Consider the following 14834-nt stretch of genomic DNA (forward strand, 5'->3'; position numbering starts at 1 on the left):
TTGGTACTGGTTTCGAGTTCTTTTTGTTTGAGAAGCTGAGGTCGTGTTTTGTCTCAACTATGTAGTTCTTCATGACTTCGTCGATTGCGTCGTCTAGATCGGATGAAGTTGGCAATTTGCCGTTCATGAGTTTAGGGAACGTGGAGTGTAGAACGGAGATGACTTTTTCCAGGTTCTCACGGGTAGAGGCCATGACGTTTAAGTCGATTACTTCATCAAAGCCGTAATCAGGGTCAGATTCTATGTTTACGGCTTCGAATCGATTCAAGAAGCCTTCCATAATCGCAATTACGGAGTCCCGGCCTTTGCTGTTGGCCTGGATGGTCTGATGGTTATCGCCTCGTTCAAGAACTCTTGCCTGAGTAACTTGCCTGATATCACCCAGCAACATTTCCTTAGGTTCATGGACATAATGGAGAGCAACAAATTTAGCATTTGGTACAGCCCTCTGAACATCCTCCATGATCTGCTTTCTTTCCCGCTTTTGGTGGTTGTTGCGGTCTGCGATGACAACCCTATGCGTTACGAGGGAATTGTTTACCTCCTGTGCAAATCGCTTTGGGCGGTTCTTGGGACCCTGAATATTATCATTCTGGATATGTCCCCAGCCAAATAATTTGACAAGAGCAAGAGCTAGAGTGGTTTTACCACACCCGATTGAGGCGACTGGGACTAAGACGACATCCTGTGTCACATTAGCAAGAGATGCAGCACCTGCTCCCTGTTCTGATTCCATAGCAATAATTTCTGAGCCCTTCAGACCTCGCTCTTTCAGGAAGCCATCTCTCATTGCTATGATACCATGGTTTTGATTGTAGAGTTTGGCAAGCTGTGGGTTTTCGACGAGCCGCTTCTTTGCATAGTGCAGATATTCTTCCGTAATGGCTACATGCTTCTTGAGTTTTAACCGTCGTCCCGCAATCATGGCTTTGGTAGCTTCACGCCACTGCCGGTACATGAGATATGGTTCTTCGAACTTGTATTTAAAGAACCAGTCCCTGTACGGTCCAGCACCCCCTTCAGATATTTGACACCGGATAACGAATCCTTCAGTGTCCCTCCCATCCCACGATCCAGTCTCAGCACATTTCTCCACAAAGGTCTTCACATCAGATAGGGAATTCTTCATAAGATACTGCGCCTTTTTGAACCCCCATTCGTCTGCAAATTTGTGAACATCGGGGCCAGGTAGGGTAGCAAATTGGGGAACATTGTAGTTGAGGCCATGGAGATAAATGCCTGCTGCCTGCTCATCGTACGCCAGAACATGTTCCTCAAAACGGTCATCACAAAGTTCTCCGACAGCTGTTAAATTCTGGCTTCTCAGGGCCTTGGCTAAATCCCCCACTGTCTTGCCAACAGAGGCTACGTGGTGCTTCACCCAGTTTTCCCCGGCAACAGCGTGGCTCACAGTAACATCAGTTCTAGCGCCAGTCGAGTGTTTGCTGCATACTAGCAAGGTGCCATCCTCCAATCCAGAAATAAAAATAATACAGCCATTTTCCTTGACACTCAGCTCATATGGCCCTATTGTATTTGTTTCAATATTCCTCCACCGTGTCGAGTCAACCTCGTCAACATTAAAAAACTTATCGTACCCTCGAATGGCGATTTCATAATTGTTGTTCTTATTCCTGGTGGTAAATAGGCCGCGTGCATAGGTAGGCAAATCATCCCGCTTGTAATCCCAATCCTGGAACCTCCAAGAGTCCACGCTGATGTTACCTGATCCTTGAACGAGAAAGGTAGACTTCTTGCAGGAAAACGTCCGTCTTCCTGGACCACTTCCTCCACCTCTTCTCCTGCTGCTGCCGCTGGCAGCCTCTAAGCCATGAACGAGCTGGGCAACCTCGTCGATGTCTTGCTGCACCATGTTTTGAATGTATGAAAAGGAGAACTCTGTAGATAATGAACAAAGATCAGGGGGAGACGGTGGAGGCGGCGGAGGCGGCGGCGGCGCCCCTTAGATCTTTAAGCCCAAAGGACAAGCGCAAGTGGCTATAGGGAACTGCCACTCCGGTTACATGGAAGGAGTCTATAAAACTATTTATTTGAAACTATCCGACCTAAAGATCATGACTCACGATTTCCGAGTTGGTGTTGGAGTAGGTTGTTCGAGTCTGTGTTTGTGATGTTGTCGTTGTTGCCGCCATGAATGGACCAATGATTGGTTGTTTAAACCCCTGGGTAACAAGGTGAAACTAACCGCCTAAACTCAATCTGGCAAAGCATCTGTATATTTTGTGTCTTTTTTTTCTTTCTCTTTTTTTTGGCCTGCAAAACCACTCTTCAATTCATGGGTTTGTTACTCACATTTGTACAAGAATTCTCCAGTATATGTTTACTCCTTTAGCTCCTGTTAATTCCAACCCATTGCTCACTAATAAATCCATATTTTTTTCTATCTTTGAAACGATAACGATATTAACTCATTTGTTGCGCATCATGTCCCCCGCCCAACCCAACGTCTTCATTCTGGCCGCGGACAACTCACCCTCACTCCTCCCGCTTCTCCGGTCAAACCCCACCCTAGCTTCTTCTCAAGATGAACATGGATATTCCCTCCTTCATGCTGCTGTCTCATACGGGCATCTTGACCTGCTCCGTGCCCTCGTTAAAGAATTTCAGGTTGACATCAATCTTGTCGACGAGGACGGAGAAACCTGCCTTTTCGTTGCGGAATCTGTTGAAGTAGCCCGCTGCCTAATTGAGGAACTTGGTGTGGATAGAGATCACAAAAACCATATTGGCGTAAAAGCTGAGGAGTCCATAGCCAGTGATGGGGATTTCCCATCCCTGATTCAATACCTAAAGGGCAGCCAGGCCGTAAATGATGCGTCCCAGATTCTAAATCCATCAACTGCGATTCCACCAAATGTCAATGTTAATATTGGAAGCATGCCTGACCCAGCTGCAAACGGAGACGAGTTGGTGGATCCAGAATTCAGAAGGAGAATTGAGGAGCTTGCTACTAGTGAAAACTTCCACACCGAGGAGGGGCAACAGGAACTACGGCAGCTGGTTACAGATGCGCTAAGGGGGGTGAATGCAGAAACACAAGAAAGAGATGTTAGACGACGGACGGACTAAACGGATGGCTTTACGAGACACAAACTCGGAGCATGTACGGGATTTCTCAATACCTATCCCAGTGTGTAAATAATACGGTGCGTTCCACTGTGAGGATGGCGATTTACCTCGCAAAAAGCCGAACACTTCCTCTGAGAGGGAAGGTTATGGCCAGGCCAACAATAGAGGATACATTAGGCCCGAAAGATAATCTTTTTCGGTATTCTATTGTTCCTACACAGGGAGCTCCATGACAGATTTCCCGCTGTTAATGTCGTTGGCAACTCGCGGTCAGGAGCTCGTGATAGGGGTTAGAAGACGATCATATCCTGAATTAATGCAGGATGAAACACGATTAGCAACGATATCCTCGTATTTTCGAGATGAGAAGAGGAAATATCCCTGTGATGCTTATTCCACGATTGGAGTATTATGGCTGAGCGACTGAGGGAGCAGGGAAGAGAAACTTCAGAATTTGAGTGCAAATTCTTGTATTTAGTGCATGCTCGCAGTCTATTAAAAGTGAAGGCCTTGCACAATGCTAGCTATATAGCTCACAGTCATAGCAATTAAATGATAAAAAAAGACGGTGAACCATTTGATAATTTCTGTGGATATTCATACCTTGTAACTAAACAGTTAACGTTAGTTGCTCGACTTGATCAGGTGACATCATTCCAATTCATTCAATCGCCTCACGGAAATCAACATCAACTCCGCAACATCCACTGAATCTTCTGTAAGGTGTTAATCCTCCCGCTCAAACCCCGGTCTTGTTCTGCCACGAATTCAGGATGTCTTTACCACCCGTATCGTATTCACCGCTCTCCTCATCATACCCAGGGAACCCCAAAAACTCCAACTCGTACCTTGACACCGAAACTCCGCCCCCTCCGCCGCCGAAACCTAGCAGTCATGAAACGAGTCGAATAAACACACCTCAGACAGGCTCTCCTCTACCCCTCCCTCCTCTGCCGTCCGGCTCTATACCTCAAGAATCCAATTTATCTATTACGAATGCGCAAGGCCAAACAAGTCCGCAGGGAGATCCACCGTTGACTTGCCCTGCCGATTCCTTACCAGACGACGCATTCTCGCCGACCACCCTTCCGCAACCCCCAGACATAGATGACGGCTGGATCCCAGAGAGTTTGAAAGACAAATCGTGCGCTGTCCCCACATCCGATAACCCCCCATTCACACCTCCATTCCACAACTAACCGAAAACCAAATTCACAACCCACAGAACGACAGACCTCCACGCCATCCTCGAAAACTCCACCCTCCTCCAAGCCCTCTCAACCACCCACGTCTCCTACCCAGCCACCCAAGCTCACCTCACCACCGTCCTAGCTTCCAACAAACAGCTAGCAAACCACCTCCTCTCCCTCGAAAGCCACTTGCACTCCCTGCGCGACTCCACAGAATCTCTCCTCCTCCAGCACCAATCTCTTGAACTCTCGTGGCGCAAGAAGCAGAGCGAGATGGACACCGCGCTGGAGCCTTGGTCTCCCAAAGCCCTGTACCAGCGGCTTGTGGCGGGTATTACGGAGCAGGAGGCAGTGTGTCGTGCGGTTGAGGAGAGCTTTTTAGAGAGTGAGGGTGATAGCGAGGGGAAGGCGAGTGAGAGGGAAGTTATGGAGTGGGTTCGGAAGGTGAGGGGGGAAGGGGCTAAGTTGGAAAGTAGGAGGGAGATGAGGGCACGGTGGGACGAGGGGAGGGTGGGAGGGTGGAGGTAAATTTGAGCTTTTTATTTTGGTGTGGTCCTGGTTGTTGATGGGGTGTTTATATATTTCTCTATCTCATGGCTTGGGGGGGTTCCGCCCGCTCTTTATTTCCATTTTGAGAAAGGAATGTCATATTATACGCTGGCTTGGTGTTGGTTCTTGTTCTGAATATTTTTGGGAGTTAGTTGGGAATTAGTGGGAACTTGAATCACTTTTTGATATCCCAACCCCCAGCGCGGTTTTTTATAGATATGATACCGTTTTAAGTTTATGGAGATAAGAGACATAAATCCTTGTTTCTTCACATTTCTCAACGTAAACCGGAAGAGAGAGAACAGATTGGCTCTGGAAATAGAGAAACCGAGATAGATATATATCAATCATAAGGTATAAATCAACCACAAAAGGTATATAGAAGTCATAAAACTCTTATCTATCAATGGAGCGTAATTAAGCATGAATAGACAGCCGAAAACGCCGTCATTCTTTTCCGAGCCACCAGCAGGAAATCAACGGTATAAAGGCGAAAACGAGAACAAACAATCCGCCCTCATACCTTCCTTTCCTCAAACATCACTCTCCGCCCTATGGACCAATTCATTTGCACTATCCGTTTGCAGAGGAAACACACTACCCGCTTTCTCGATCTCACCCCCGGCATACCCATTAACCCCGATCCCCACATAGAACGCGCGCTCGGGACTGCGTGCGCTCCAAGCCCATCCCCCCGCGCCCGAACTTAACGGCAGATGATACCAGCGGAACCCCAACCAGGCGAAAGAAATCCCCAGCAGGGCGCCAAAGAGGATATCGAAGCCGAAATGGCGGTTGTCGAACCAGCGACTGGATGATATATATGCAGCGGCAACGATGGGTGCCGCGGCGACGAGGAGAAGGTAGATTGGCGGGGCTGCGGATTGGTCTCGGAGTGGGGTAGGGGAGGATTTATTCTTTAGGTTGACAGGATGGGAGGACCTGGGGTATAGGGCGTCGGAGCAGGGTGGGTGTGTGATATAGTTGCTGCCGACTGAGAAGGCGGTTTCCCGGATATCCTGGGTGTAGGGACGTGGGGAAAGGTAGGGGATTGAAATGGAGAGTTTTGCACAGAGCCAGAGGGTTAGGTATGTTAGGCCGGCAAAGGAGACTATGTGAGAGGTGGTTTACTGTCAGCATGGCTGCATATTTTGGATATAGCGGGGAAGGATTGTAGACAGGGGAATTCTGGACATACTGGAAGCATGCCCACTAGGGAAGCTCAAGAAACCCTCTCTGGTGAGTCTTGTCGTTTTATTCTGGCAGATATTATATGAAACTAGAAGCGGTGCGCCCCTGAGTCTTCTCCCCAGCCCTCCAACTATATTGACTGCAATTTTGGGTATATCGGGGTTGCAGCGATTGATCAGATCGGGTCTAGGTTTCCCACAGATAACCTTCAGTGCTTCTGTAGCCGCATACGCCCCTCCGATTGCAAGACCCAACCCCATCCATCCAGCATTCCACTCCCATAGTTTGCGCCGCCATACTAATGAGGCGGGCACATGCTTTCCCGCTGTGAGCCCGGGGACAATAAGAAGGCTCAGTAGAAGAATGGTAATTGCGGGAACAAAAACGCTAATCAGGACCAGCACACTGGAAGAAACGGCTTCCTTGGCGATATATGGGTAGGATATGCTCGGGTCTGTGAGCGAGAATGGGTTTCTGTTTGGTTCTACGAATTTCAAGATGCGGCCCACAGCGAGAGCTAACCTATGTCCAGGAGTTTAGTAAGATTCTACATCTCCATTTTGAAACAATCCCCAGGGGGAAAACGTACAGTATTAATGCCCAGTCCAGCACATAAGAAGCCACCACCCGCCTAGAAACCCCCCAACCACTGGGGTTCCACTGAGTGGTAGGGCTGCTCATTGAGCTCAGACGAAAGCTGCTGAGTGGTAGTTATATAAATGATTGTAAAATGGCAAAAGCAGGTAGTACATCTAACGAAATCAATATACTTGAAATATCAAAGATTGGACTTCCACGATGCGCTGGCCTGAAATATATGGTCCAGGGGGGGGGGGATATCTGCGTATACGCAATTCGAAGATCAGCCAACCAGTTCAACCAGGAAGGCTAACCGAGGCAGACCTGAAAGGAGTGTTTCTAACGTGCGAAGCAACGTTATGCATCGCATTGGCTATTGCGGGGGGGGGGGGGGGGGGGAGGGGTCCAACAACCAGAAATGGTGGAAGAAGAGCTCTGAACTTTATTGCCTTAGTTAAGCTGCGGCTGGCAGGGTAGAGAGTGGACTTATCTGCAATTACGTTATTTTACCTTATAGTAGCCGTCATGTATTTCTGCCCTTCGCTTGCCTAGCGAACCACCAAAAATCAAATTACTTCCCACTTCAATGCATGAGAATGCCACCAATTCGCAATTAATAAACAAAGGCAAGAATATCTATAGAGATAGAAAAAAAAACAGCCTCAATTTTGTGAAGATGCAACATGCGTATTTGAAGTTTCATGTCCTATTCTGTGCCATCAAACTTACATTCAACCCAGACTGAAGATGACAGGCTAGTTCAATGTATCAGACCTTTGTAATCAGAACAGGATTTGGCCCCTTGGCCAGCATTCGCAGAGAATATGATTAATCCATCCCTCCCTCATTAAACTTATTTATTGGAACCCAATAGCCGAGCATACAGTGCAATTTCTGGAGTAAAGAGGTTGAAGCCTGGCTATGATGAAGAACCAAACTTGATTAGATATCAGATCTTAATAAAGAAATATGTGTCAGGAACAGGATATTATACCAAAGATCTCCGACTGTGGCTTAGAGTCTATTTGCCTCCGGCTAACAAGAGGATAGACAAATACAATTTTTCCCCGGCTAAATACACTCCACAAAAATACGCTAGTTATTCTAAATTAAACATAAGCGTATACACAGCTGTTACACCCAAAATAACCAGTGTTGCGGACATTGTGCCCAACTGCACTGATCAGGGTATGGAACCTTGGGTAGGGGGGTCGGGGGTCGGGGGTCGGGGGTCGGGGGTCGGGGGAACTATATAGGGCGCCTACACGCAACTGAGATGGAAGAACATGAATAGGCCCCTCATGGTGCTGCTGACAGCATACAGTCTACATGACAGATGCCGGGCGGGTAGGGCTGCAGCTGTGTAATCCTCCGTCTACAGCGCCCGCAGCCCTTGAAGCCTCTAGAAAATGAGCCGCCACCCTAACCTCCCCAGGGCGGAGAAATCGAACTGTCTGAAAATCCACTACGAGATCACTTCTCAGGCGAGAAACTTGGTTTCTTTTATATATATATATATATATTGGGAGGTGAGCAGGACGCGGGAGTTGATTCATTGGAGTATCCTTGTTCTGCAGGGAGGATGATTTTGTAGAAAGAATATTTCAGATAAATTTTACTAGCAACAGTGAATTGAATGGGTTGGGCACATACTGACTACTGGTTTTTTTTTTTTTGGGGTGTATCGGCTGTGTATACGCTTATGTTTAATTTAGAATAGTGTATTTTTGTGGAGTGTATTTAGCCGGGGAAAAAGTGTATTTGCCTGTATTTGTCTATCCCTCAACAGCATCTCGGCAACCCATTCCATCACCCTTTCCCACACTCTATACCATTCATGAACCATGATGGAGGGTCGAGTCAACAAAAATGAGCCACCCACAACAGGCCCCCACCTAACCATTAGCTCCCTGAAAACTTTCTTGGATAGCCCCACTGCCCAGAGCGGCCCAATATGGAAACCAACCTACCTCTTCGTCTACGGCTCACTCATGGACCTGGATGTCCTCCAATACGTGCTGGGCTCACCCCGTCGACTGCCTCCTCTCCGTCCCGCACGGCTGAAAAACTACAGGATGAAGATGTGGGGAATTTACCCGACTCTCATTCCTAGCAGCAACGACAGCAACAACAACAACAACAACAGCAGCAGCAGCAGCAGCAAGAAGAGCAGTGGTAATGAAAGTGGAGGTGGAAAGGGGAATGTCGATGAAATCTCCGGCGCACTCTATTTAGTCGAGCACCCAACACATTTCGCTCTTCTAGAGCAGTATGAGTCGAGCGCTTACACATGGCACCACTGTGTCGCGGAGTTCACCGATGATGGCGGGTCGACGACAGAGCAGAGCGGGTTCGAATGCCGGACATTCATCTGGCGTGGGGACCCGGATAGTGCGGAGTTGACGGATGGGAGGTTTGATTTGGAGGTATACCAGAAATATTATAAACCCCAATTACTTTAGAGAGAGGGAAGTTGATAGAGGGAGCGAGGGGCAAAATCCCTCAGTTAGCCAAACTGTACATTTTTTTTTGGCGGTCGTAATGAGTTATAGCCTGCCTGAATTCAGGCAACAGGATATCGTACGAAAAGATCAGTGGGCAATCAATCATGGTTTCGTAAGGTTGTAGAGATGAGCCGAGAGAACTGTTGTTATTGGATGGAAAGTGGATTGGAACTGCAACCGAAAATTTTTGGTGATTCTAATATTGTCATGATAGTTAAAATATATACAACCCCATCCGTATATAAATCAGTCGATGACGTGACCAGTAACATGCCCCCCTTCCACAGCCTACTTCTGCTTTCTATCCAAATCGGTGAAGAAGTCAAAGCCGAAATCCTCACTCGAATCATTGAAACGGCGCTTCTTATCGATCCCGTCAATCTTCTTGACATCTGCCTGATCAAGACGGAAATCACCCTGCAGGTTCTGCTTAATGCGGTCCGGCGTCTTGGACTTGACAAGCACAGAATGGCCGTGTGCAATTCCCCATGCTGTCAAAAAGGAGTGGAAACAAAAATTCCGTCAACGTCAGCAAGACATGACAAAAGGAAAATTTTAAAAACAGCACATACCCAATGAAACCTGTGCAGTCGTCTTCCCGGTCTTCTCCGCTACCTCCTTGATAACAGGATCATCAATCATTCTCCCCACAGACTCATGATTGTATATATCATTCTGGTTCCCTAGTGACGAATACTGCGTGACATGTATCCCCCTATCGGCCAGGAATTTCACAAATTCCTTCTGTTGCAGCCACGGATGAAGTTCCAGCTGGTGCACGGCGGGCACAATGGAGGCTTCTTTTAGCAGCCGTCCCACCTCCGCCTTGGAAAAGTTCGAGATCCCGATGGCTTTGGCTTTACCGGATTTTTGAAGATTTTCCATAGCTTTGTACGTCTTTGTTGTGTTTTTCATTTTTCACGGATTAACTTCCAGACAACATCACAGAAAACTCAATTCAAGAAGCGAACATACATCAACATAATCAATGTTCTCCGTCTTCGGATTCCCCTGCCCGTCCTTTGGGAACTTCTCATCCCCACGAGCAAAAGCGACGGGCCAATGCATGAGATATAGATCCACGTAGCTGACCCCTAGATCTTTCAACGACTTGTCGATGGCTGACTCGACATCGTCTGGGTGATGCTTATTGTTCCACAACTTTGACGTGATAAAGATCTCCTCCCTCGGGACTCTACTTTTCTTTAATGTGCGGCCAATGGCAGCCTCGGTTCCGTAACTGAGAACATATAGAGTGTATGACAAGTGTCAACTTTAGAGATGGTTCTGGATATGGGCAACGGAAGATGATCTGAAGGGGTGAGGCCCGTACATAGCAGCTGTATCTATATGACGATATCCAGTTTCCAAAGCGATCAGGACTGCTTTCTCCTGTGCATCCTGGTCTTGCCAGGTACCCAGGCCAATGGCAGGGATAAAGGCGCCTGTGTTAAGCTTGAATTTCGTTGAGGCGGCGGCCATGGTTAGTGTTCTGGAGGAAATGAGAATGACTACCAGAAAGGGCGGACAGTATTTGCTTTTCCCTATGATTCCTTAAAGAAACTAAAATGTTGAAAATTGAAATACAGAATTGAAGTTCCTATCCTGATCGCAATGAAAAAGTGTTTTTTGAGTGTTTAGAAGGAGGTTTGTTTGCCCACCAATTACCCCCTCAGACGTCATTTGAGATGGAAGTTGCAAACGGTGGGCGACTACAGGTAGTAATGACGTCCGTATGAAATAATCAACTTAAAACTGTGCCCGCTCATCCTTTTTGTTGTGAAAACAATTCATAACAAATTGAACTAACAAACATATATCCCATTTCTTGTTTGATGTTTAAAATGGTATTCCTTTTCCGTTTTCTTCGTTGGCCGTTCTCTCAGGCGGTTCATTGCATAGACAAGAACATTGTCTCCAAATCTTAGTTCAGCGCATTTTCTTCTTACCAGTGGGACTCTTTTAAGACTTCAGGCGTGGCGGTATGGCCTCGTCAGGTTGTCCCGCTGAAGGATTTCGAACACGGCAAAACATCACCAGAGTGTTAATGTGCTCGTTGCTCGCGAGGACAATCGCCGGACACTTTGTACAGCAGACTAACGGTGGATTCAAGCCTGATGGAAATAGGTCAACTTAGCTGATCGCAGGAGTTTCTCTCCTCAAAATATCAGCGTCGACTCTGAGAGGAATCCTTTCTCGAGAGATTCGATTTTCTCTTTATCGAGACAAGCACAACTATACTTCATCGCTAGCATCCTTGGAATTTTGAAGGAGATTCCTTTGCTTCGAGTACGCATGTCAATATCGATTGTGCTCAGCACCCTCAGCGTCAAAAGGAGAGAAAAAAGGGACGCATTATCATAACAAATAGGGCGGGACCAGAAAAAAATGAAATAATAAAGAAGAACCTTGGTTCTCATTTCAGGGAGGCAAGCCAACCATAATTGAATAACATTATTGATACTATTCCAGTCCAAAATGAAGGTTGATGCGGCGAGCTAGCATGGATAGGACACGATTCTATTCTCAGAACATCCCGGTCAAGCTAACCTTTTGCACCCACTCAGCTAGAGTTCTGGACATGTGCAAATACAAACAACTGCTGAAGTTGTTGATGTGCTTTACTAAACTGCGGTTCGGTTAAAGATCTGCTAATTGGGGGCGGAGTTAGTTAATTTTAGGTGAGCGTTTCTATAATTAATGGCCTTCTATCCTGCACAAAAAGTCATCACTTCTGCTGCACATGTAAGGCAGTTAACATAGGGCTCATGGATTGTGATTAAGCATTTTATCGGAAGACTGCTTCGGGATTCATAAGCCTGTAACTCCGTATAATGTGTTCATCTTCTATTTTAAGTTTGTCGCAGTGAAATGCGAAGAGGCGGAAATGTGGCTCTTGTGAGGGGTGTGGCTGAGGCGGAGTTGATGTTTGAACAAATCAACACCTTGAAACTATTATAAAGGAACAAGCTGAAAAGCTTGGAGTATTCCCCAAAATCAGAAAAAAACCAAATAAAAACACTTGTCCAGCATCGACTTTCTTCAGCCGAAGATGTGCCATTGCCAACTGTCCGCGGGCATGCAAATCTCGATCAACCCGCGTCAGCCTCATGATTTTCTCAAGAAACTACGGAGGGCTAGTTAGTTGGTTGGACGAGCTCTCGAAATCCTCAATCCCGAGCCTGAGCTGCTATGTACCGTAAGGTCATTGGAGAGTAAGCTCGATGGCTTGTTTGTATCAAGTCTATGGGCATCCATGACTTGAGAAAATGATCAAGGGAAAAATAGAGATTATCAAGCCACATCTGTGCTTCACCCAGCCAGCAGTATATAGCAAAGAGATGCTGAAGAAGTTATAACAATGATGACAATGATGACAATGAATCGATCCTGCTGAAGCACTGTTGAATCCTCAATAAACACAAGAAGGTAAATTTGGTTTTGGTTGTTATACTGTGCTATTATGATTGTTGGCGCCATCATTGCCTAACAGCCAAGCAGAATACCAGCAGGCCTCGAATTGATGAATGGCAAAAGAGACTGAGTTTTCAAACCTGCCACGACGCAATTTTAAAAGCTACAGATTCCAGTCCCCAATCAGATCTGAAGAAAAAATGTGCCCAGGATTCGTCCTAGTGGCTGCCACCGTCGATAGCCAAGCCAACTATCCAAGACGCCAAAGAGGACGAGTGCTTCTTACAATTAAGGGATTCGCTAAGGTTGATAGGCTTGCTGATGTGCCACAGCACTAAAATGCAGACGATTTCATTCTGCGCGTCTTGGAGCAACGGTCTAAGCCCCAGCCTCAGACCCTTGTAACCATACTTAAAACGTTTTTTGCAACGATTGATCGTGCGATTTGGCGAATTTCGTAACCCCTAAGTCAAATTGGCACTGTTAGCGTTGAGTCCTGACGGAACACTGTCAGGGGGTGCGTTGCCGGTCGTTGTGTTGCTTTGCTTACCTAGGGCGTGAGCAGACTTAATATATCAGGCCAGTCACCCATCAGCCAATTTCTCCTTTCTGCAAAAATTACCCACCCAGCTTCATTCATACCTCTGTTAACTCCAGGAAAATCTTCATTATCCTTCACATCCCCAGAAGCACACACTACATACCCTTCATCATGCAATTCAAACTCCTCACCATCCTGGCTCTCACCTCGTCTCTTGTCGTAGCTGACGAGGTTGCTGGCCGTGATCTTCAAGACGATCTGTATGCATATCATTCCATATATCCCCCTAACACATATATATGTATATTTGGAGGAGGAAAAAGAGAAAGAGCCAGAAAACTAATTCTCCCGACAACACAGTAACTCCATCGGCGCCGGTATCGCCTCACAAGTGAAAAACAACATCGACTCATTTGCAACCATCCTCGCCGGCGTCCCACCAGATGTTATGTCCGTCCTCATTACCGCCGTTCCTCAGCCTACCGGCACTGACCTCAGTGGCTACTTCAACTCCCTCATCAGCGATGTCAAGGACGGCACACCTCCGGCCTGGTACACCGGCCTTCCCAACAATGCCAAGATCTTCCTCAGTTCTAAGGCCTCTCAGCTAGCTTCTGCAGTTCCCACCGGCCTTCTACCCACCGACGGTTCTGGTCGTACTGGCGGCCCGACAGCAACTGGCAATGCCGCAACAACGACTGGCGCCAAACCGACCTCAAGCGCTCAACCAAATGGAAATGCTCCAGCCAGGCCAGCAGGTGCCATTCTGGGCTGCATTGCTGGAGTAGCTGGTGTGCTTGGTCTAGCTATCCTGTTGTAAAGGTATTGATCTGAGGGGTGGCTTGAAAGTTAAATTTCGTGGAGATGACGCAACTTACTTAGACACAGACTGTATCCGGTTTTTTCTTCTATTTTCCTGCTGTTCGTTCTTTTACATTAGTCAATATGTTTTAATGATATCCGCGGCTTACGCTGGTTCGTCTCTCAAATTCTAAAATAGGCCATGGGCTGTATACAGCCTAATGGCTCATGGGAAGTGAATGCATGGGTTTGTATTATAAGTCCTTGTTTATACCACTATTATTCCAACCTTTTCCCTCCTACTTTTTATTCCCCCACAACCACGCCTTGATATCACAATAGTTTATCAGAGAATCGCTTAGTCACGGTGGCTACAATACAAATTGGAGAAGAGTCATTTTTCCAAATCTCCTGCAAATGTCCATTCTATCCAAAGTTGACCAACCCGGCTATATCGCCCCTGACCCTCTCTTGAAAGGTCGCATCGGATGTATGCCAGAGTAACCAAGAAGTAATGCAGTATTCAATCTCCTTTTCCCTGCATGTATGACAACAGAACAAGAAAGCAGGCATTTTTAAAACTTCTAATCTAGGTGTTCACAAGCCACTTAACAACATGGAACCAATTCAAAGGTTTGGTGAGATCTCACCATTTTATATTTCCCTATCTAAAGTGGGTTACGCCAGCTATTAAGGATCAGCAAGAGGTACTTTTGAGATAATTCTGGCTGATAGGCTGATCCATAAGTGGTAGCATTGATGTGGGCTAGAATAACATCTTTTCAAATAACCCAACTACCAACGAACGACTCATTATTAAATACTAAAAAGGTTGCGAGTGAATGTGCACATATGTCTCTACCGGCCTCCCGTAGAAATAACTAGTGTCTTCCCATAAAATTCATTCGATTTTTTTTTTTTCAGTTTTTCGCTTTTCCAGAACCGAAAAATATTTCTTCTTCCAACCGCACAACA

The 14834-nt window shown here is 46.6% G+C and overlaps 7 protein-coding genes across 7 annotated transcripts in view; 4 read left to right on the forward strand and 3 right to left on the reverse strand.

Annotated features, from left to right (window-relative positions):
* Nucleotides 1-1873, reverse strand: part of PADG_11321 (tRNA ligase) — a gene marked incomplete at both ends in the record, with an annotated part of 3103 nt that extends 1230 nt beyond the window's left edge. The window contains one exon of the mRNA XM_010759577.1: nucleotides 8-1873. Within this exon, the coding sequence (XP_010757879.1) occupies nucleotides 8-1873 (1866 nt within the window). The remainder of the gene's footprint in view (nucleotides 1-7) is intronic.
* A 572-nt stretch (nucleotides 1874-2445) lies between these two features.
* PADG_01831 (uncharacterized protein) lies at nucleotides 2446-3090 on the forward strand (the record flags this gene model as incomplete). The annotated part of the gene is made up of 1 exon (XM_010759291.1): nucleotides 2446-3090. The coding sequence occupies one exon, from the start codon at nucleotides 2446-2448 to the stop codon at nucleotides 3088-3090; it is 645 nt and encodes a 214-aa protein (XP_010757593.1).
* A 773-nt stretch (nucleotides 3091-3863) lies between these two features.
* On the forward strand, nucleotides 3864-4808 carry PADG_01832 (uncharacterized protein; the record flags this gene model as incomplete). The annotated part of the gene is made up of 2 exons (XM_010759292.1): nucleotides 3864-4234; nucleotides 4316-4808. The coding sequence occupies 2 exons, from the start codon at nucleotides 3864-3866 to the stop codon at nucleotides 4806-4808; spliced, it is 864 nt and encodes a 287-aa protein (XP_010757594.1).
* Nucleotides 4809-5362: 554 nt separating this feature from the next.
* Nucleotides 5363-6701, reverse strand: PADG_01833 (uncharacterized protein; the record flags this gene model as incomplete). Its single annotated transcript, XM_010759293.1, has 3 exons — nucleotides 5363-5940; nucleotides 6028-6542; nucleotides 6610-6701. The coding sequence occupies 3 exons, from the start codon at nucleotides 6699-6701 to the stop codon at nucleotides 5363-5365; spliced, it is 1185 nt and encodes a 394-aa protein (XP_010757595.1).
* A 1742-nt stretch (nucleotides 6702-8443) lies between these two features.
* Nucleotides 8444-9061, forward strand: PADG_01834 (uncharacterized protein; the record flags this gene model as incomplete). The annotated part of the gene is made up of 1 exon (XM_010759294.1): nucleotides 8444-9061. The coding sequence occupies one exon, from the start codon at nucleotides 8444-8446 to the stop codon at nucleotides 9059-9061; it is 618 nt and encodes a 205-aa protein (XP_010757596.1).
* A 330-nt stretch (nucleotides 9062-9391) lies between these two features.
* On the reverse strand, nucleotides 9392-10585 carry PADG_01835 (uncharacterized protein; the record flags this gene model as incomplete). The annotated part of the gene is made up of 4 exons (XM_010759295.1): nucleotides 9392-9594; nucleotides 9676-10000; nucleotides 10079-10343; nucleotides 10437-10585. 4 exons carry the CDS (start codon nucleotides 10583-10585, stop codon nucleotides 9392-9394), a joined length of 942 nt encoding a protein of 313 aa, XP_010757597.1.
* Nucleotides 10586-13229: 2644 nt separating this feature from the next.
* PADG_01837 (uncharacterized protein) lies at nucleotides 13230-13878 on the forward strand (the record flags this gene model as incomplete). The annotated part of the gene is made up of 2 exons (XM_010759296.1): nucleotides 13230-13318; nucleotides 13419-13878. The coding sequence occupies 2 exons, from the start codon at nucleotides 13230-13232 to the stop codon at nucleotides 13876-13878; spliced, it is 549 nt and encodes a 182-aa protein (XP_010757598.1).
* Between the last annotated feature and the right edge of the window lie 956 nt (nucleotides 13879-14834).

Source organism: Paracoccidioides brasiliensis (assembly GCF_000150735.1).
Source record: "Paracoccidioides brasiliensis Pb18 unplaced genomic scaffold supercont2.2, whole genome shotgun sequence".
NCBI classification, from domain to species: Eukaryota; Fungi; Ascomycota; class Eurotiomycetes; order Onygenales; family Ajellomycetaceae; genus Paracoccidioides; species Paracoccidioides brasiliensis.